The sequence below is a fragment of the Lissotriton helveticus genome, chromosome 5_1 (assembly GCF_964261635.1).
Source record: "Lissotriton helveticus chromosome 5_1, aLisHel1.1, whole genome shotgun sequence".
Lineage (NCBI taxonomy): Eukaryota > Metazoa > Chordata > Amphibia > Caudata > Salamandridae > Lissotriton > Lissotriton helveticus.
The window spans coordinates 230,900,955-230,923,926 of record NC_136065.1 but is presented as its reverse complement, the minus strand read 5'-3'; the positions used below and the strand labels follow the sequence as shown (position 1 = coordinate 230,923,926).

The following is a 22,972-nucleotide window of genomic DNA, read 5'->3' as shown; positions in this document are numbered from 1 at the left end:
CAGGGGTGCAACAGGGTGTCAAAGTGACACCCTGTCCCCAATGGCAATTCGGTAATTTTACCGATTCTGTAATTACCGAATCGGTATTTGCCATGGGCTTCAAGGCCCATAGGAATCAATGACAAATACCGAATCTGTAATTACAGAATCGGTAAATACCGAATCCTACCGAATCGGTATTTTTTACCGAACAATTACCTACATTAGATTTACCGATTCATGAATACCGAATCGGTAAAATTCGGTATTTATGAATCGGTAAATCTAATTTACCTACATCGGGCCCTTTTATCTGCAATTTCTTTGCAGTTTTAACATTGCAATCTCATTGCATCTGTTTTTTTATTCATAACTTGAAACCCAAGATGATAGGTGAATTCATAGAAAAGCGAAAACATAGAAACCACTTTGGAGGAAACCAAATGTTATAAACCAATTTTAAGGAACAGCAGTTTTAAGGAAATACAAACAAATCGAAAATTAATGGAAACATTTTGCATTTTAAAAGGAAGATCATTTTAAAGAAAATCCCAAATTACATTAAGCTTGGGAAGAATCTAGGACTACTGTGGGGTTTATGGGCTCCGGGTTGGATCGTACTTTGGGTGATGAGGGGGGTTCTTAAAGGTCAGGAATAACTGGTGTTAGGACATAGCATGGGGTTTTTAGGGTTCAGAGATGGGTGGAGTTCAGTGGTGGTGAGGGCTTTTTAGGGTCCACAGATGAGTGGTGTTTAGGTGTGTGAGGTGTTAGGTTTCAGGGATGGGTGGAGTGTATGGGTGTCGAGGTTTTGGGGATCATTGATGGGCGGGGTTTAGGGCTTGTGAGGATTTTTAAGGTTCAATTATGGGTAGTGACTGGGGTGGTAACGTTTTTAGGGTTCGGGATAGGGTGGAGTTTAGGGTGGTGAGGGGTTTTAAGGATTCAGGGATGGTTGGAGTTTAGATGTAGAAAGGGCTTTTTACGGTTCAGGGATGAGTAGTTTTGGGTGATGAGTTCTTATGGGTCATGGATGGCTGGTGTTTAAGGGCGGTGAGGGGTTTTTAGAATTAAGGAAGCATGGAGTTTGGGTGTACTGAGGTGTTTTAAGGAGTATGGGATGGGTGGGGTTTAGGACATTTTAAATGTAATCTTAGGACAAAGAGAAGGGTAAAGTGTGTGGCCCCACTAAGCCGCCGCATTTACATTTACAGACCTTATGTACAAGAGCAAGTTGACCCATCAGCTGTTTTTTTGGGCACTCGTTAATTAATTATCAGTGGGACTTTGTCTCGCAAGAAATGTAAATTGCCCATGCTGCACCAATTAAGATGATGTTGAATATTACCCAACAAACTGAAAAAAAAAATGATTAACTAGGCAGGGGATAGGAATGCCTGTTCGTGGTCATTGTGAGATGAACACTCATTTTACTAATGTCAAATTTAGAAGCAAAGAAAACATGGCTAGTGCAAGAGCTTTATCAATAGCCAGAGGACTTCCACTCAGTTGCCTGTTGTCCCTTAGTTCGTATGTGCCCAGGCTAACCGTCTTGTGCACTTGGGTAGTAATAACCATGGTTTGCCATCCATGGGACAGCGAGATAATGGCTACCTAAATCAATCACAAAGTAATGACTTTCTTTGCACTGAAATGGAAATCCTATTTCCCTTTCTGGCTTTAACTCCCTGGGTACTCTTTGAATTGTGTAAAGACTACTGCTGCAGAGGTTGGCATTTGGTGATACTGAATTAGTCTATTCTAGATGGGTAACATGGCACCAAAGAAAGAGGGCAGAAAAGTCCTATCCAGTACTCACATTGGTCCGATTTATGAATTAACAAGCATTTTAATGGGGTTTCTTATGCTTCTTTCTCTCAGATCTGGAACAATGACCGATCAATCTCTCTGCGACACAGCTCAAACATGAAGCCTTATAACTGGAGCTACACCCAGTTCTCTCAGTTTAACTTGGATGACTCACTCCTGCTTGTTTCGGGGGTCTTCATAGGGCCTCACAATTCCTCCTCCGGGGAGATTGCTGTCATTAGTTTAGGTAAGGTGTGTGTTTTTATTTTCCATTGCTGTTTGTTTTTGTCTTTATTTATGCAAAGCCTAACAAAGGGTTGAATAAAAGCATGCAAGTATATTTTTAGAAGACCAGTGGACAGTTCAGAGCAAATAACACAGAAACCTGAAGAACATTGGATAGTTGGACATAGTGGTCACGGAGAGTCTGAAGATTTGCCCACCACTAACGACTTCAAAGTGGACAGGAAGTGTGTAGGAGACTACATTCCAATTGTTCTCGGCACACCTGCACCCAGGACATAATCATACTAGAGATGAAGTCTAAAAAATGAAAAAGTAAAGCAAGATGCTTTGTCCATCTACTGACCCAGAACCTGGAATGACATCACTGTATCAATTAGAACTGCCCCAACACTGTCCCTCTTTAGGAAAGAGAAAGACACACTGATTTAAAAAACCTTACATCATGGTGCACTAACAGTCCACGTTCACTCTTAGAACCCAGCTAACCCTCCATTCACATTTTGACTGTGTCTTTGCCTTGCACCCTCTACAGCACTCTGATACCTAAGTTTTTGTATATAAATACCTTCAACGTAAATCTGCTTTCATATGTCCAGTTGAATTAGATGTGAGCTCGATATGAAAGCCTAAGCACCTTTGATATCTAATGGGTCATTAAGTACCCATCTCATGCATTCTCTTTGAGGGACCCATTTTCTGAGAAATGTTCCATTATGATTGGAAATGCAGACTTTTTCTTCACTTCTGATAGAAAAGGCTAAGCTTTATTCCACCAAAGTTTTACAGATCGTTTATTGGTGCATTTTCATGAATGGAAAATATATAGTTTCCTGCCACCAACTGGTTTGTTATCAGCATTACAATACTGTTTCTAAAGGAAAAATGTCATTGTAATCCACATTACCTAATAAACCTGTATGTCAAGCATGTGTGATGTGATTTGCTTCCAAAAGATTTGAATGAAGTAACATTTGCTCCACATATAGTACATTTTGCCTTTTTGGCCGTAGCCCCACCAGCATAGCTATGAACTCTATAGGAACATATGAAACTATTCAAGGATCTGATGCCACTGTGAGTGCACTTTGAAGGCCCTTTCTTTAGTTAGTATAACTCTTCAAGATGTAAGCACCCTGCACCAAATATTGGAACACAATGTTTCTCATACTTTAGATTATAAGTCATTTTTCCAAATAACTGCCTTATTTGAGCCGGACACATTTTCCAGATGTTTAAATAGGAACGTTATTAAGTATCCGATGAGTTTCTGCAGAGAATTTGTAATCCATGCACATTTTCAAAACTATATGTCTCAGAGATTCCCTAAATTCACACTACTTCGTTAAAATATCTTTAAATATTTTCGGAGTACAGTATAGTTGACTAAGCATTTTTTTTCTTCTGGAGTTTAATATAGTGCAAACTCGCGCAAAGGTATCAGAACGCTTTACATGAGCACCAGTTTTGTTACGGACAGACACATTCATTTTTGTTTGGCATGGGCAGTTTAGGTGATGTGCCCAGAATCACAGGATGTTTAGTGTCCCTGCCGAGACTCGAACCTGGCTCCCCAGCTTCAAGGTTGATGGCTCTAGCCGTTGCGTACCCGTACTAATTCTTTCATTGATCATGCCTCACTTTGACAACTGAAATAGCTTATATACCAGTCTCCCTCACTTATCTCTCTCAGAACTCTGGAGTTCAAAACCATGCAGCCCTCTGCATGGTTGACCAATGAATTACCTCACAAAGCCATTTGTTTGCTACCACCCATAAGCTTCGTGTCTTCCATAAGATGTAACCAGACTAACAATAAAAATAAGAGATTTTATGTTGGAAGTCTTTATGTTGATGTTCCTTCTTGTGGAATTTCATACAACTGCATCTGAGAGATGAGAATAAAGTTACCTAATTCAGAAATTCATTTAACTTGAGTATTGTCTGGCATTTTGGATACTGTAATCATGTTTCACCTCTTCAGTTGGTCCTTGTAGCACTAGCTGCTGAGTCCAAGACCAACATGCCTTTGTCACAGTGGCATCTACAATTCTTTTCTTTTACGACTTTCTTGGTGTGTTTTGTTGTTGTGGCCCCTGGCAACGTAGCCCTCTTCAAGAAGCTTGATATAAAGCTTATCCTAAGTGTGCACCTAGGTATCGCATTGAGGTAAAAGCTACAAAAGTATGCATGTTATGTTTTATTTGTTGAGTGCCAATCACCAAAGGTCTCTAGGCGCTTGCAGCGTGGACTAGGAGACAGGAAATCCCTTAATCCAGAGGATACTCAGCATACAGTAAGGTGGGTTTATCCAAATGCCTGAGTAAACAGGATGATTTTCAGTTTCCTCCTAAACGGAAGTAGAGTGGTTTCCCTGCGCATACTGTCGGGGAGCTTGTTCCAGATCTGGGGAATCACAACTGAGTAAGCCCGCCCCCCTTATGTAGCTCTGTTAATGCGCGGGCAGGCCAGCAAGCTAGCCTCAGATGACCGGAGATAATGTCCAGGCACTTAGGGCTTCAGGTGATCCTTGATGTATTTGGGCGCTTCTCCAAACTGTGCTTTATGTGCAATGCACAGACCATTGAACCTGGTTTGAATTGGAGAGGAGTTCGCCTAACGGCTAGGGCGCTCGACCTCTGACCTGGAGGAACTGGGTTCGAGTCTCGGTAACGACGCCAAAACCTCCTGTGATTCTGGGCAAATCACTTAATCTCCCCGTGTCTAAAATGAAAGTAACTGGAAAATGTAAAAATGTAACGTAACTGGAAAAATATGTGAAGGGCTCTGATACCTGATTCGGTTCGGGTCTAGTTCGCGCTATATAAAACTCTGCAAAAAAAAAAAAAAAAAAGAACCTGTCCCTCTGCTAGATAGGGGGCCAGTGTAATTGTTGTAGCCTTGCTGCATCATTTAAAACCACCTGAAGTTTCCTCAGGAGTTTGTCAGGAAGCCCTGTGTATACTGCGTTACCGTAATCCAGTAGGGCAGTCACAATGGTAAGCATGGTGGAAAATGACAGCAGGGTCCTGAGCTTCCAGAGTTGCCGAATCAGGGCTGTGCAGCTCCCCACTATAGCAGACACCTGTTTGTTTAAGGTTAGCTTGGTGCCCTGCTTGATACCCAGACTCTTCACTGCTGGCACTGGTGTCTGGGTGGTGCTAAGCTCTTGGGGCCAGAAGGGGCTGGACCAGTGTGAGGCCCCTGTAGTGAGAGCAAGCACCTCCCTTGTGTGAATTAGAGGTCATCCAGTTCATATTGAGCTGGACGATATTCTGGACATTGAGCTGTGCCTGGGAACAATTATCAACTCTTACAATTAACTGGGTGTCATCAGCGTAGTTGAACACCTGACAGTCTAATTTTTCCGGTGCTTCTACTAACGGCTGGAGGTGGATATTGAATAGCAGGGGGGACAATGCAGAGCCCTGTGGAACCCCCCAATGCAAAACACCCTGCCTGGAGGTACATTCTCCTAGTTGGACCTTTAGCGACCAATTCTCCATGAAAGAGGTAATCCATTAGAGGACCGTCCCGGTGACTCCCTGCCGTCGGACACGGGCCATCAGCTGCGCGTGGTTCACCGTGTCAAACGCTTCTGATAGATCTAATAAGATAAGTGCAGAGGGATTCTTCTTGTCAGCTGCTAGCCTCAATTCATCCAGCACCAAGAGCATCACCAACTCAGTGCTGTTATGGGCCCTGAATCCTGCTGCCCGTGTATGTAACAGCTGATGCTCTTCCAAGAAGGAAGAGAGAACTCTGAGCACACGTTGCCCGAGAACTTTGGTCAGGAAAGGAAGCCAGGAAATGGGTCGGAAGTTTTTCAAATTGTTGATGTCTGCCCCAACTTTTTCTGGCAGTGGGATCGCCATGGCTTCCTTAAATTTGTGAGGTACCTTCCCTGTAGCCAAGGAGAGATTTAATAGAGACAACACTTCTGGCTCTACCGCCGTAATGACCCTTTTAAACACCAAAGGGGGGCATGGATCTTCTGGTGACCCGGATTTTACGTTGGCCACAATATAGGCTAGACTATTTGAGTCAAGTGCGAGTCCACCAAAGGACAGGGGGTTATACGGGTATTGCCTATTTCAGTAATGATGTTTTTAAGCTTAGCTAGAAAGAAGTCCTGTACCTTTTCTCAGTCAGCCTGATGAGCGATCGTCCTTTGTTCTTTCATGCCACTCAACTCCTTGCGTATGTTAAAGGTCTCTCTCTGAATATCTTTAGCCTCCCTAATCCTCACTTCATAGTACATGGATTTGAATGTGATGATTGATTTTTTTTTATTTTTTATAGAGGGCTAGTTTTGCCTTGTACGTCTCCTGGGATTCTAGGTCGTATGATTTCTGCCAGTGCCTTTCGCATCTTAGTTCTTGCACGTATCAGGGGGCACCCTTCATACTGTTTGTTACCCTTTCCCTTTGCGCAGGAGCCACTAAATCGAAGGCTGTCCTTAACCCGGAAGTGAGTTTTTCGTACACCAGGTCCGGGTCCCCGGACTGTGATCCGGGGTGTACTGTCTCGTTTGGTGCTTCCCTCAGCTTGGCGTCCTCTATCTTGCGCCAATTCCGTACTGCCCTCCAAACTGGGGGTAGGTGTGTAGGGCAGCTACCCACAGGAAGTTCGAAGCTGATCAGATAGTGATCTGACCAGCTACATGGCTGCAATCTGTATGTAATTTTACTGTGGGGGACTTCACAATTTGCTGCATCCCCACAATTTGCTGCATCCCTAACATAGTCATAGCTTGTTAAAATCCCCTAAAACCAAAATCTGTTGGTATCTTGAACACAGATCGCTAACCACTTCATGGAGCTGATCATTAAATAGCAGGGTTGGCCGACGGGGGTGGCATACGACTACCACTATCAGACAGGATGATTTGAGCCAAATCTTAATCCCCAGCACCTCTGCCCCATCCTGCTCTCCTCAACTATTTTCTTGGTGGTAAGTGACCTGCGGCTAAATACTGCAACTCCGCCCCCTCTTTTGTTCCCCTGCCGATTATACGTTAAGACGTCATAGTCTGGGGGGAGGGAGGCCACTACATCGGGACCAGAGGTCTCCTTTTATGCGAGGAAGTCGAGCTCCTTCTCCTGGAGTAGCTTATGTTTTTGGAGGGACCGGGTGTTCCACAAAGCGGCGTTTAGGTCAAAGGGCACCACTAACCCAGTTTCTGATGCCCTTTCAACCAACACACCACTTCTCAGTGGGTCTCCGGTGTCCACTAGCAAGTTATTTGAGCGGAGACTTTCTACCAGAGAGTCAGAGAAGGCCAGCGTGTGTGGTGTACTTTTTAATTTCATGAGTTCTTCCAAGGATTAAACAAATTTTTGACCAGGGTTCCTGGCCCCTGGGCCCAATCGGGCGCAGACAGCCTTGCCTTAGGCGGGCCCACTGCGCGTCCATCACAGCATCGGTCTTATGACCGTGAGTAAGGTGGTAACTAGCGCGCTAATCCTGCCCAAATCGGAAGTGTAACCAAATGCCTCCTCCACACAAACAGCACACAGCTGCGATGGACTGTGAAGGTGGGCGTGAAACAGGGCTAAGCAAGGAGTCTGCACACTCTAATTAAAATGCAGGTAAAACTTCCACATCCAATCAAGTGTTCTGATGTGTGAGTATAAAAAACAAAAATAAACCATCAGTGTCGCAAATCAGTATGCAGTAATGGAATATCTGAAAAAAACAGAGGGTCTTATTTCATGACTGCTTGGAATTCTAAAAAGATGGTTCTGAAGTCCTAAAACTGTAGAAGTTTGTGGAAACGTGCTTCATGGTCTTCCAAACTGTGGGTGGGAATGTTTTAAATAGCAGATGAATCTCTTACCCTCTTTCTCTGCTCTCTTTGTTGCCCTCTCAGAGGGCAACTCTTCTCCTGTTCTCTAGTCTTTTTTTTTTTTTTTTTATCATCACTGTTGTGCTCATTCATGATGCCTGATGTCTTAGAGAGAGGGGCTGGGGGCAAGGCACAATCCAATATATTTGTAAATGCTTATTTTCTGTGAGACCATGAATTCCTCACAAATGTTACTCTGTGGAGATAGTATTTTATGGGTGGGGAATACTTGCCTAATGCTTGGGTGGCCCTCTCCTGCAGGGATGGAGAGGAGGGCTTCTCCACACCTTTCCGGTGTCTATTAGGGGCATCCCTGTATGGAGATTGCCCTCCTGCAGACCTAAACAGGCATCTAGTAGGAAGAGATACCACTAGAAAGGAGAGATTCTCTCCTTACTAGCAAAGTGTAGGAGGCTGGCTTAGTATATGGTGCTCACTTATGCAAGTGTAGCACCCTGCACTTATCCAGACAACCCTTATGGTGATTTTAGTGGTCTTAAACAACCTTAGAAAGCTCTCTAAGTGGTAGCTGTGGAGAGCAGCCTTCAGGCTTAGTCCAGAAGGAGTGTAAAGCAGCTTGTTTCACCAGTATTTAATTTTATGGTATGATTTAAGTGAAAAAGAACCACACATTGTAGTTATAAAAAAATAAGTATTTATTATTATCACTCACACATTGCAGTATCTCCTACCCGGAGATATAAACACAATACACACAATACTTTGTCAATAGAATACGTAAGCAGCACATATACACAGTGTTCTCCAGGGGGAGGCCAAACCATAAACTATAATAGTGGAATGCGAACCACGACTTATGTCAAGAATGGATCCAGAAGACATAGAAGAGTCGGGCCCCAAGGAACCACTCAAGGTGAGTATCTAGGAACCCCATGGAGGCCGTGGGCAGAGTGGGAATACGACAGCGGGCTCAATAGAAGTAAATGGGTACGTTGGGTTTGCAATTTTTAAAAAAGGACCCTTCCCAGAGGACCCTGAAGAAACCCTGTAGAAGATGGATGGATGGTTGGAGAATCACCCCACCCGTGGATACCCCAGGAACCAGGATACCTACACGATGGAAGCCTGGTGCATAGGTGCGAAGTGACGTCTGATTCCGCCGTAGACCACAATGGAGGACTTTAGAAAAGAAGCCGCTGGCGAAGAAGGTGAAATAGTCCGGTGGAATCCAAAGGTGGATTCAAGATGAGAGGTACCTGTAAGAAGAGGAGGCAGAGTCTAAGCCACTCAGGAGTGACCGGAGGGCACGGAAGTCGAATGCCCACCGATGAGAGGTGACGGTGCCCTTGAAGTTGCAGCTGTACAGACCAGGCAACGCAGAGGAAGACCAGGAACTGGGCGCAAGCTGTCCCACGTCGTATGTCGAGAGCCAAGAGGTCAGTGTCCGGCAGGGGCACCAATAAGCCTTGGCAGCGGCAAACCATGTAGTCGTCAAGAAAGGTGAAGTGTCGGGACCAGCAAGGTCCAAGTGAGTCATTACGAGCAGGTAAGTCAGAGCAGGCCCAAGCAAGCAGGGGAGCCCACTGGAGCCAAAGAAGTCCCACAAGAGGACCCACGGACAGAAGGCACAAGAGTCACATGAGGATCTCGAGCATCTCACCAAAGGATGCTGTGCAGGTGAAGATCTTGGCTGCAGGAGATGCTTGAGGCTGGAGCTTCTTGGAGCCCGAAGGTCTCTAGAGGAGAGAGTCAACAATCTTTGCAATGAGAAGTTGACACAGTGCACAGGGGTTCTGTTCTAGCGGTTCCGAACAAGGGATACTGGCATCAAACTTGGTGAGAAGACAGTGCAGGCCTCGAGGGAGTTGCAGAACAACCACCTGTGTTGCTGAGCCTTTCAAAGTCCATGCGAGCCCAGGATCAGCAGACCAGTCAGCTTCGTTTCAGTGCCTGCATATGCATGGGAGTGACTCCTTCACCCAAGGGAGATTCCTTTGGGTGTCTTGGATGTTCACAGGCCATGTGAAGAACCTCTGTAGAGCACAGGCACAGATGTTGCAGAAGACTTGCAGGATGACAAGACCAAGAGCAACAGGAGTCTTTCCGGTTGCAGTCTCGGTTCCCAAAGCGAAGTCCAGTGTGCCCAGACGGTTGAAGTAGAATCTAGTGACACACCCACAGGCAAGCCCTTAAGTACCCTAAGGAACGGGATGGGACGATTCAGGGGTCCCTCCCAGAGGAGGGGCTGAACAGTGGGGAGGATACTCTCATATCCTTTGTCCAGTTTCGCTCAGGAGCGGGAGCCAACGGCTCTCTGAACTGATTTCAACTGGAGTATGCAAGGTGGGCACCAAATGTGCCCTTCAAAGCATTCTAGTAGCGCTGGCAAGCGCCTCCCCTCTGTCCCAATACACTAAGTCCTGTCTGGGAGGTGGTCCTGTCTTCCCCTGCTCGAGCTTGGCCCAGCAACAGGATTGTGTCTCTGGTCGGCAGCAAGCCATAATTTGCTGTTCGGGTCTAGAAGACTGGTACCGAGAGCACTGATGGCCTCCTGGAGGAGCTTTACAGTGCATGGAATCATACCTCCCACACCGTTTACGGTGTGGGTATTATGATTCCAATATGTTTGATACCAAACACAACAGGTTAGTTTCAGCCAGTTTAAAGTTAGCCATCGGGTAATGCCACATGGCCACTCTATGTATCTTAATGGCTGATGCACTTACAACCCGGGAGAATGGACTCTGAAGGTTAAAGATGTGTCCTGCTCATAAAGGGGCACCCTCACACTTAGAACCGCGCACCCTGCCTTCTGGATTGAAAGGCCTGCCATAGGGGTGACTTACAGGTTTTAGGTGCAGGGACCTCCGATATAAGGAAACGTATATATGTTGTAAGCGGTGCTAGCACCAGCTTACACAGGCTGCAATGGCAGGCCTGTAGTCACAGTTTGTGTGGTCTCACATAATACATGCTTCAGCCAATTCGAGACCCCTGGTGTACCTATGCCCTTAGTACCATAGTACCATATACTATGTTACTTACAAGGGGACACCTGTAGCCAATCTGGAGTGTACCAAAGTACTCACCATGTCCAATTTAGGAAAGAAGCACAGAGACGGGGGTCCTGATTTAGCAGGATCCAAGTCAGAGTAGTCAGTAAAACATAATGACACCAGCAAAAAGTGGGAGTGACTGGGAAAGAAAATCCTACTTTCCTATACAATCCTTCTCCCATCAAAATCTGTGTTCAGGGGCTGAGATATTCCCCAAGCACCAATGGAAGTGTAAGTATTCAGCTTCTATCACTTGATGTCAGAGCACCACATGTGCTGATCATTAGCAAACACAAAACAATTAAAAATGTATATATCTTGGTCTGAAGGGGAATGCAAAATGTCCTAGCTACTGTAACCAAAGGTTTCAATTCTATTAAGGACATGGAGGCAGGGCTTATGCGCCTACTTTGTTCACTGTTATTACCCATCAGCCACAGAAAAACATCAAAACTCTTTGCCATGAGCACTTAGGAAGAGAAGCATGAGAACTCACACCCAATCACAGCAGGGAATGTCCTTTGTAGCCACTCATCTATTACCGTGCCTCCTGTTTCTTCTTCACGTACCGTGCGCCAGATTCTTGCTCTAGGTTACTTCTGTTTAGAAGATTTATTCCATTGCGAGAGAACCTCAATTAATAAATTGTTACTAGATTGAATCCAATTTAATTGCAAAAACAAAGTACACCAATCTGCAATAATTAGTAACTTTTACCACAGAATAACATTCCCACATGACCACAAGCTCCAGAAATCAATAACATACTGAAATATGGTTACCTACAAAGTATGCAATAAAAAAACGCATCGAATGGGGAGAAATGTGATCTGACCAAGAGTAATTTGGGTGGAGTAATACTCAACTCTGTGTCCTTTATAGAATTGAAAACAAAGTGGTGTCCCCACCTGACACTCTATATTATTACCAACTAGACACTCCCGTACTTGTACTTTTCCCTCACAGTCTCAAATAACTGAACCAATTTATATGCACAAATGTAACATTTTATTCTTATAGCAGTATTACAAATTTTAAAACAAATTATTTCTAAAATCACAATCAGGTACTTTGTCACAAAGATGATCACTTGATACATCCAGAAGAACCATTTCACATATATGTACATACAATAACAAACCCAGTGTTTCATCAATATCACAAAATAATCACAGATATCGCAAACCATATGAATATCCATATATACAGATAAAAATAGTGTAACTATAGGGTTGTCGACACAGCATTTCGGTGGATGCACTACAATAAGGACACCTTCTGCAGGACTTTATGTATAAGACCACAATGATCTGTTTACTTTACACAAACAAATTAATTGAGGGATTCCAGGTCACAAATTATATCTTAACTGAGTGACTGAGTCATCGCCCCACTTGAACTTCCAATGGTTACTACACCTTAAAATTCTGCTTCCGTGGTCTCATCTGATTAAACCAATTTGATTTGTGCTCTCCAACTATTTCCTTATTTTATGTAATGGGAGATCTTATTTAATGTTAATGCATTCACTTTGGGCTCTCTGCAATTATCCCTTTAAGGTCGGCATAGGTAAATTATTTTGCTCGATGCCTGATTCCATCTACACGATCGGGTGTCACTTTTTCATTTTGTGATTTTGTGAATTTAAATTTTCTGGTACGATAGCTAGAAAATGTTTCATTCTATTTCCAGACCAGAGACGAGGATTATGCTGGTTTGAAGCTTATTCTCCCTGAAAAGTAACCCCTTCTGGGGGTAAATACTCTACCTGTTACATCCAGTGCCTTGACATCCAAAATGTGCCTGCAGGAAACAAGACCTAACAGCATTACCAGCTTCTGCGACAAATAATTCCCAGATAGATACTCATTACTCTGCCATGAGAGAAGCCGATTCAGAACCCTGTTGACATCCCATAGGGAAGAATATCTCAGGTTCAAAGGGAGAGAAATATGAATACCTTGCAACTATTTCTTAAGCTGGTAATGCTCCCCTATAGGAAGGCCATCTACAGGAGAGTCTTCTGCCAAAATCGGTGAACAGAATGTGTTCACTGATCTGTATGCCTTGCCCGCCGAGGCCAAATGCGCCAGGAAATTTAAGACCCGGACAGTATCTGCCCCATCTATTTCAATCGAGCCGACCTGTAACGCTTGTTGGTCCTAACTTATGCAAAAGACCTAGGACATTCCAAATTTTCCTATAATCCACCAAGCCAAAAAATACTACACCCTTTTCAGATTTAGTCTGTGATGGTTCCCTGACGAATCGAGGAGGCTCAGAAACTCAAGGAGAAAGTTCCATCAGAACTGGATACCAAACTTGAGATTTCCATGCTGGAGTTGCCTCCATGAAGTGCGCCTGTGCCCACCTTACATGAGTGGAAAGCGATATTGTCATCGAGAATGGGGTAAATGCATACCCGGTCTCCTGGCTGCAACCCTGTAGGAAAGCATCTGTTTCCACTGCTTGCGTGTCAGGGTCTGTCTTTGGTCCAACATTGAACCGCAAATGATCCCTCAAGTAATTCCAGGCAATTGATTTGTAAGCTATGCTTATGACCGGACCATTATCCTCTTATGGACATCTCTTCAAATCTGGCTCCCCAGCAGCTTCTACTGGCATCTGATTATATGACCAGATCCAGTTGGGAGCTTAAAATCTTTCTCCCATTCCAGGGCTCCATGTAGGAAAGCCACCAGGTATCTCTTCTTTGACGTCCACCTGAGACCCTTGCAAAGATGGGAAATTTTAAGCTGTTGTAGGGCTCTGTAATGAAGCTGACCTGGTAAAATTGCCTCTGTGGACGATAACAGAAGCCCAACCAAGCATTGTAATTCAGAGACTTGTAGTTTTTGCAGTGTCTTGCATAATTCGATTTTGGTCATCTTCCGAGACAGGCAGTTCCGGATCACCTCGATGGAGTCTATTACAAAGCCCAAAAACGTGATTCTAGCAAAAGACCATGTTTCAACTGGTATATCAAGCAGGGGGGCTGTTCAAGGCGTGAATGAATCACAAAGCACAGGAAAAGGACACTGGAGACCAAGTAGGAGATGGAAGGTTGTTATTTGCATATAGGAGCACAAAATACAAGTAAGTTGCAGTAACCATAACAACCTGATGTGCACTGGGAGTGTTTCGTGGGGAATAAATGGCGCAGTGACACGTGATTATGAAAACGTCCGGACTAATTCTGACACCCTGGTCTACAACTGAGCTGACCACACGCATCTGCAGGATTAATTACTTCCCAGAGCGTTGCCCAGCCTTCTACATGCTCCTGGTTTCTTGACGTAGGACCTTCCTCCATTGACTGCCTCCCAGACACTGAACGCTGCCATAGTGACGCCTCACCGCTAATCCAGATGCTTAAGAATTACCCTCTGGACTCTCCTGTGCCTCTTCCCTCCTAGGGCCACCAGAGCACTCTTTGAATCGTGTAACCTTCGTACTTATGATGACCTCAAGTTGAAGACTTTGAAACGCCGTTGACTCTACAACGCCATTCGAAGCAACCAAAGGTTCCATCACAAATAATGAAATTAAGTTTGTGACTGTAAATATTTTTGTTTGACCCCCACTTATTAGCATTGTTTCTTCGCTGCCTCGTGTTGTTTTCATAATCACGTGTCACTGTGCCGTTTATTCACCACAAAACACTCCCAGTGCACATCTGGTTGTTCTGGTTACTGCAACTTAGTTGTATTTGGTGCTCCTATATGCAAATAACAACCTTTCAACTCCTACTTGGTCTCCCGTGTCCTTTTCCTGTGCTTTGTGATTGATGCACGCCTTGAATAGCTCCCCTGCTTGATATACCTGTTGAGACATTGTCTTTTGCTATAATACTTACCCGGTCTCTGCTGGGGTAACGGGTTTACTCCTGTTTTTGTTTACCTAAAACGTGATTCCCCGCATTGGGCACAGGACCAAATTTGGTTCATTTATCACAAACCCCCACACTTCCAGAAGATCCACAGTCATTTAAAGTTGTTCTGATAGTCTCCTCAAGCACTGATCCATGAGGATGATATTGTCTTAAATATACGATCAGGAGTATGCCCCGGGATTGGAGCTGGTCTATCATGAGCTTCAGGACCTAGGTGAAGCACCAAGGGGACGATGACTGACCGAAAGGGAGGGTTGTGAACTGGAAAGTCTGATGGCCCTATCGGAATCACAGGAATCTAAGGTGGGGTGAATATACCAGGATAGTCAAAATGAACTAGCCAGTCGTTGGGTCTCGCAAGATATTGCAAGAGATGGATGCCCTCCATCTTAAAATGTTAGAAAACCAGCCAACGTTGAACTCCCCGAGGTTTATGACTAGATGCTGCTTTTCTACTAGGAACACATTGCTTAGAAAACCCTTATGATGTGTTACTGTAGGAATGATTGCCCCTTTGTCAAAAACGTCTGTTATCTCCTTTTGTACCAGAGAGGTTTTTTGGTCTAACAATGTGATTGGGGGCAACGGGGTAGGTTGTACTGGGGAGCCATAGAACTCTGTGTGGAACCCCCTGAACTGTCAGACGCAGCCTGTAAAGTCCATTAGACCAGGCGTCTGAGATGATTGTGCCCACGTGGGCAGAAAGTCTGCCAACCTGTCTCTAACCTTAAGTGGGAAGAAAGGCTAACACTCACTGTTAATTGTTCCATGGTTCCTGACACTCATGAAAATGCCCTTGGATCACTGGTATCATTTGGTACCTCTGGAGGGGAAGAAGACCTTGAACCCGGGTTGGTCTTTTCAATGTCCACGCATTGATCTTTTACCCCAGGCAGGGGCTTGGTTTCCAAAACCACGTGTTGAGCACCCTCTACCTCGGCCAGCCTCCGAGAAATCATTTGAGGTGGATAGTACTAGTTTCATGGAAGCCTGTGCCATGTCTAACGAGAAGATCACCGCAAACTTGCCAAGATCTTTTATGAAGAACCCACGCCCCCGCCTTGAGCAATGGCACTGGCTTCAGAGCTGGCAAAATCACACAGTTTTGAATCGATCTTGATCAGAAGAGATCTGCTCCTACGTAGAGATTGCACAATTGGTGTTCCACAGAAAAATAACACCTTGTTGTGCCTAACCTGAAAGGATCTCTGGAGAAATCAAGGAGCCTGATTCCTTGACCTCCTCGCCCGTATCTAGGATTTTTGTTAGGGGGGCCAATTACATCTAGCAATTTGTATTGGCAGGAACACCAAGATCGATCAATCCCTTTCTTGGGTTCGCGCACATACTTAGTCAAGAATGATGCCATTCTGGTATCAGTTTCAGGTGTAAGGGCCACCTTAACGGACAGAGGCGGACAGGGACATTCGGTCCTGTGGTGGTCCTGATTCTCCTTGTCCAAAGGCTTCCTGATCCTTCCGGAGACCTAAATGGCTTTTTGGAAGGGCCCCACTCCGAGGAGCGAGGATGGAGAATATTCCTGGGATCCAGCCTATCGGGCAAGGCGGCAGTGGAACCTGCCTTCTGACGGTTCCGCAATGCCAGGGCGGGGGTATTAGAGGAGGGGCGCCAGGATCTCTCATGTCCCAAGTCACCATCCGAGTCCCCTTGTGAATCGTCCACGTTCACAAGATCCCCAATACGTGGATCAGGCACTTCCCTTTGAATCGAGGCATCCACAGTCTCTCCAAAATCATCATCCATAGGAGTGTAGGAAGAATACTACTTCTCCTCCTCCTCCTCCTCCTCCTCCGTATAGATGTCGACTGACCTATGCATTCTGCGCGGTGCAGACTTATATCTGACTGGGCAGGAGCCCTGAGGCATAGTTAATTAAGGGCTGAAGCCTAGAACACCACCCGCCCTATGTGGTTCTTGAAGTGCAGTGAGACACGCCTGGGCTGATGTCTGTATGTGTTGTGGGAGAAATCCTACCTTTCTCTTGATAATACCTACTTCCGCTGGAGCGTTCAGACTCTAGGTGGCAGGCCCGTTAATCGGCATCTCTCTAGGTAATAACCTCTGCTCTCTAGCTGCACTACGTGCAACCCGCAGGGATTCAAATTGAGAGGGCTAGTAAGATGCAGGCACACTCTAGCAGTCAGCCAGCCGGCCTGCGCTGCATGCGAAGCCATAGAATACTTACTCTGCATGCCACAATTTGAGGAGTATGATAAAAAGTTCATGCATTGCCTAAAAGCTAGGAAGTAAACATATTGGACAAAATAGCAAACCTAAATTACTTAAATAACCACCACTAACGAGAGAAGATCCTAATGAGCACTTATGTTGTCCTGCTGGAGTAGCAAAGAAAGATGAGGCACGAAAATAGATGAGGGACTATAAAAGACTTTCCGTATTGTGATTGGTTTTTAGTTTGCATGCTTTTATATAGACTGTTCATGGAGAAGAGAGTTTTTGATATTTGTCTGTGGCTGCTGCTTAATAAAAGTGAAGAGAGTAGAAGATAATCCTCTCCTACTGGCCTTACGTAAAATATCTTCCCCTTCAGTTCAATTTGTTTTTTTATAAAAAAGCAAATTCCTATGGTGCAAGCACCAAACGATTTTCCAATTCAGTGTCCAGCACGTCCTTATCACTCAAGGGGTTAAAGCATTTCCTTTGTTTTTGTGGACGTCAAGCTGTCCTGAGGAGCAGCATGTAATGGTCGGAAGTATGGTTAAAAAAAGAAGCCTTTTTTTCACCACTCTTCGTTTTTAATCCTAATATGAGGAGTCCCCTCTGTCTTAAAGCCTCCTTCTAGGTAATTTTAATTTCCTTCTAACTTTCCATTATACTTAAAACAATAGGATAAGCTTAGTTACAGTATCCTCAATTGTTCAAACCATCTGATAAAAAGCAGACCTTCACTTTGGAGGTTGAGCTCGCATGTCACTTTTAACGTGAGTGAGGAGCAGGTCCACCTTAGCGTGGGTGAAGGCACAGCGTCCGTAAAAGCATGCCACTACACTAGGGAATAGAGCTTTTTCCACCCACAAAGGTCTTTAGTTTGCATTAGTAAAAAACATGTTTCCTGTACTTTGGGCTAGATTGCCCTTTTTTTCTTCTGTTGCGATTAACGAGAATGTGAATGATTCTAATCCACTCCTCCACATTGCCATATAACCTCACTGTACATCTGTATATATTTTGCTCCATTCACTTCCTCAAAAAGTGAGTTCTTCCCAGCGATCAATTGTACATTTTAGATGGTCCCTTTTGTACTTACCATGGCGAGGCAGGATGAATGCAAAAACATTGACTGATGTTGATCTTCATCTCTCTCAAGCTCTATCTCTTTCTCTTGATTTGTCCTTCTTTCGGAAAATTTGTCACTCGTTCAGGAAATATTGCCCTTACCCTCTCTTACACTTTTTTAACCCATCTTTCTCTGCTATCTTGGATCTAGCACCGATCTCCGCCATTTCTTGCCCTCATCTCTACCCCTCATCTTTTGCTCTCATCTCTCCTCTGTCTCTATCGCATCTCTATTTTGTCAATTTTTTTTACTATCAGATTCACAGCTATAGATTAGATAGAGTGATCTCACTTATTTATTGTGCCTTTTGTATTTCAAACAGACTTCATTAGGTATTTCAAGTAAAAATGATAACTGACACTTAGGGGAAGAAAAAGTCCTTAACATTTGTCTACAGGAAAATTGGGTCTGAGTAAACTGTGTTTCTGCCCGTTTTTCAAATTCAGAGTAGTGTGCAATTTGTGCTTTCACCTAGTTTTATTTTTTTTAGGCAAATTCCAATAGAGTTTACCTGGCAGAATATATTTGGCCGAAACATTGGAATTTAAAATACCATGCAGTAATAGTAGCTGGTATGGCAATTTCCGCGTGTTATTCACCATTTCCCATTTGGAAATTCTGAATCTGGTGCAAATATCGCTACCATGTGGTTCTCCTAATTTCCTCTTTTTGTCTTTGATATTTCCTTTCAAGGCAGGAAGATCACCAAGTTTCGTCTGTCAAAGTATGATAAATGTTCAGATAACAAGAAGTGTAAATGAATCTCCTCTTTATAATCAGTATTGAAATTACACCATTTGTTCTCGTGCTCCCAATGGCAAGATGAAAGTGATGAATTATACCTTTAAAGTAAGCTTAGAGTTTGATAGCAGTTAGAATATACACATGGTCCCCACTTTCTCATTTGGCGAGGGTAAGGGAGACGACTTGTGGATTGTTTTTTATCCCTTGTTTAGAAAGAGACTTTAAATTTGATTGCACGCTCAAAGGGCAGCAGTAGGTTACAAATAGCAACTGTTTGAATGGGTCAGTAAGCAATATAGGTAGACTAAAGTCTGCAGTATAAAAAGAGCATATTTTGAAGATATGGGAGGCCTTCCTAGCCCCTTTTACCCTCCTTACGGCAGCATAAATGGATACACAGCTCTTGTTGGTAATTTGTGGCTCCCATCTTATGAAAAGTGACTTGCTTAAAATATTTACTATCTCTAATTCAGTCCATTGGTTGAGAACTCCCCAACTCTGTTAAGAGAAATAGGAAGGCTAGGGGGAAAAAAGAGGACCTCAAATATTCCAACATCAAAACTTGTTAATTTTGTGTATTCTCATGCCTCCTCTTCGGCTGTACAGTAGAAGCCCTTGCTACTGCTAGACCAAATAAGTGGCCCACAACCAAACAGTCCACCTATAGGAGAAAAATGCTCGATAGTGGTCAGTCTGTTCTTCCACCTCTTATCCAAAGAGTTCTTAGTAGCTTGAACCCGGGTAAAACAATGCACGAAGCGTGATGAGTTACTTTTAGCTTGGCAGGTTGCCACAAGGCAGCACCCATACATACACAGACTAATTGCTTTATTGATTATTTGCAACATCCGGTGCCTATTCTGTGTTGAATGGTTGTATCTCGGGAAAAATTAAAATGTGTCCCCCATGTCTGGCTGTTGTTTGATGATTGGCTGCCCCTTTCACACCCTGGCCAGTTCAACATGGACTGTTTCTATAGACGCCCTTATATATTGTTCCTCTGTTGGGAACCTATGTGCCTCCTATCCCTTACCTCTGGTGAAGTCATCAGCACGGAGGATCCCAGTGTTGAAAATCTTGTGTATGGAAGTGTCTAGGGACCCTTCTTCGTCTGTTGTTTCAGCACCCCACATGGTGAATTGTGGTTGCTCACAGCATAAAAACCTGTGCTTCCATATGGACCAGTTATGGTATAGTAACATTTTTAAAATACTGATGTGTTTTGTCTTCCTGTGTTTGTGCAGGTCGTGTTTTACTCTGATCATCCTAGGGATACATTTTGTGGGTTGTCTACATTGTGGCATCCAGGTATCAGCGAGGAGCTCATAGTTCTAAAGTTGAGGCTGTCGTTGGTACTCTTAGGCAGTACAACACCAAGTGTATGCCTGCAAGCTCCATGGACTTGTTATTCCATTCAAGTGGCCATGTAACAGCCCTTCAAAGGCCGCAAGTGATGTTTACAGAAAGGTTTGTGGAGACCCAGGACCACTGGAGGGCCCCTTCTTGTGTTATATGAGGTCCTAGTCATGCCTCCCCTTCACCAAGCATCACATCTATGACTGAGCTTGCAGTTGCCTCTGCCTGAAACCACTGCCATCTTGAAAACCCCTGGGCCCAGTTCTGAGTTAGGGGTTGCACTTCACACAATCTCAGCCATAAGTGGAATAAACAGCACTCATCCGCATCGAACAAACTGGTTCGCCTATGTGCCCTGCTCTCTAGGCTGTCTTACCATGCCTACGCACTGCACACTTGTTCTAAACTTACATCGCTGGCCCTCAAAATTCAAGCCTCACCATCGCTCTGAGACAACATGTCTGCTCTGGTGCCTGCCTGGCTAAGCCACCCTGGAATTGCAGATTAAATTCAGGTGTGCTGAAATTAGAGAGGTAAATTAGCAAACGTTTGTACTGGTACTCCTCTTGACATTCTAAAAAATAGTTTACACAATTAACCAACAGCTTAAAAATCAAACTGATCAAACTGTGAAAAACGTCATCAGAGTAAAGTGAATATCCTCCTTAATGTTATAGATGAGAGAAATTATATTTTGGATCATTTTAGCAAAGGGCACTAAAACCTGTTATGGAGTGAGATGAAAGTAACAGTCTGGGTAACACTTTAAATTCATAAAAAATTGATTCCCCAGATTCTTCAAGACATACAAACCTGCAGAGCTATCAGCACAGCGGTTTATGCCTTTTTACAAAGGGACTTGTGGAGATTGACACTAAGGGGTCTATTAGGATGGCGGGCGGACCTGCGTCCGTCCGCCACCCCCGAGGTGGAGGGAACGTCCGCAGGGGCTGCGCCGTTCCCTCCATGCAGATTAGGATGTGACCGCCACCCTGGCGGTCACATACCTTATGTTTAACATTGCGGCGGGTGCTGCTGCAAGCAGCGCCCGCCGCAAGGTTAAAAGTGCATGCTTTGCATATGCCTGCACAAAGCGGCAGGCACCGCGCGGTGCCTGCCGCTTTGTGCATGCATATGCAGGGGGGTACCATCGGTACCGCCCATGTGCACCCCCCAACACCCTGGGGGCTCGCAACGAGCCCCCAAAAACGAAAGACCACATGCTTTTCCACGGCGGAAAAGCCGCCGCGGAAAAGCATGTCTTCTGCCCCATCCTAATATGGCTGGCGGTGTCTGATAGACACCGCCACCATATCAGAGCTTTTCCGCCGCGGTCAGAATGCGACCCCGGTGGAAAAGCGGCGGACGGTCTTCCTGACCCACCAGCCATCCTAATCTGGCTGTGGGTCTTTGGAGCCTCCGCAGCGGTGAATCCGCATCCTCCGGGCCGGCGGTGGCTTCCGCCAGCTCGGAGGATGCGGATTCACTGCGATCCTAATCGGCCCCTAAGTTTTAATGTTTCAGAGAACTCTCCGCATAGCGTAACGCATTGTGTGTACACTCTGGGGTTCCTTGTTCTATAGGAACCTAAGCATTATGGTGCTCTCTTTAAGGGAGCAAGATAGTGGTGGCAGGTATCTAGGATCCTGTATTTGGCTATTACTTCCATTCCACGAGGTTACTCCTCCATTTCCTCCCACTACTTTTTGAGTTTTTAGAGTTAAGCTCAGTAAGGCAAGTGTTAAGGTTTGTCCCTTCAATAAATGGTTTATAGCAGGTATTATCTATTTTACTCTCCCGGTTAACAATTGCTCAGCAGTACCATTTCTCTTCACTATACAAAGTTTCTGTTTTATTTATTCAACCACGCATTCAACCAACAGTTGCTTGCACTGTGCAACTTTATGAAAATACAATCTACTTGTCCATGCAATTGAGACACTCTAGAAATCTAAGTGTTCTGTAAAAACATGTTTCCCATTCATTCTCATCCTCGTAAGTAACATATGAGGCAATGTTCTCCTAATAAAACACTCAGATTAGCCTTTGGTTTTTCTTATAGCTAGAATCTGATATTGCCTTGATTCTGATTGTGCTAGACACTAAGTGGGGAGGGGCTGCATTTTCTCTCCTCTCATCACAGGCTCGCCTTATGTATAGATGCTGCTTAATAGTGCTATCCATGCCAGCACTCCCTTTATGCATCAGTTCTAAATATTACATAATTCTGGATATTCCAGGGTCCTTACTATATCGTGGCTCTGTTTTATTAACCTTTGTTTCAGGGGAAGGGACTTGCGAATTTCTCTGGGAAAGGAATCTCATTTACTTAATGCATTTACTTTGTTTTACAAAATGTTACTGTAAATAAACCTAGAGTATACTTTCAATCAAGGAGATTGATCACCTTTTGTTCCACACAGATCGAATCATCAACTATTTTCTCAACAAAGACCACCATCAAGAGCATTTATGTACTTGTTGTTTTCAGTATTGCACTTTTTCACTCTAACTTCGTTCTTTTACTCACTTTTCCCTGTGAATTGCACTGTCTGCACTATATTTCAAATGTATATAGCGTATGTCAAATGAATGCATACGCTTAATGTCATTTGAAAGATTTGGTCATAGATTGAATGTTTATAATGCACTTACATCAGACCCTTAGCAGGGGGGTCCTTTGTTTAAACTTCAAGGATTGTAGGATGAGACCTAGGAAGCCATTGTCTCAAATATTGTATACACCCAGACTTCTAGATCGGTTT

The 22,972-nt window shown here is 44.3% G+C and overlaps 1 protein-coding gene across 5 annotated transcripts in view; it reads left to right on the top strand.

Moving 5' to 3' along the window:
* Positions 1-22,972, top strand: part of FBXW5 (F-box and WD repeat domain containing 5) — a 170,858-nt gene that overhangs the window by 29,041 nt on the left and 118,845 nt on the right. For all 5 annotated transcript variants that reach the window (XM_078642084.1, XM_078642081.1, XM_078642082.1 and 2 more), the window contains one exon: positions 1,861-2,035. In XM_078642084.1, the coding sequence (XP_078498210.1) occupies positions 1,861-2,035 (175 nt within the window). The remainder of the gene's footprint in view (positions 1-1,860; positions 2,036-22,972) is intronic.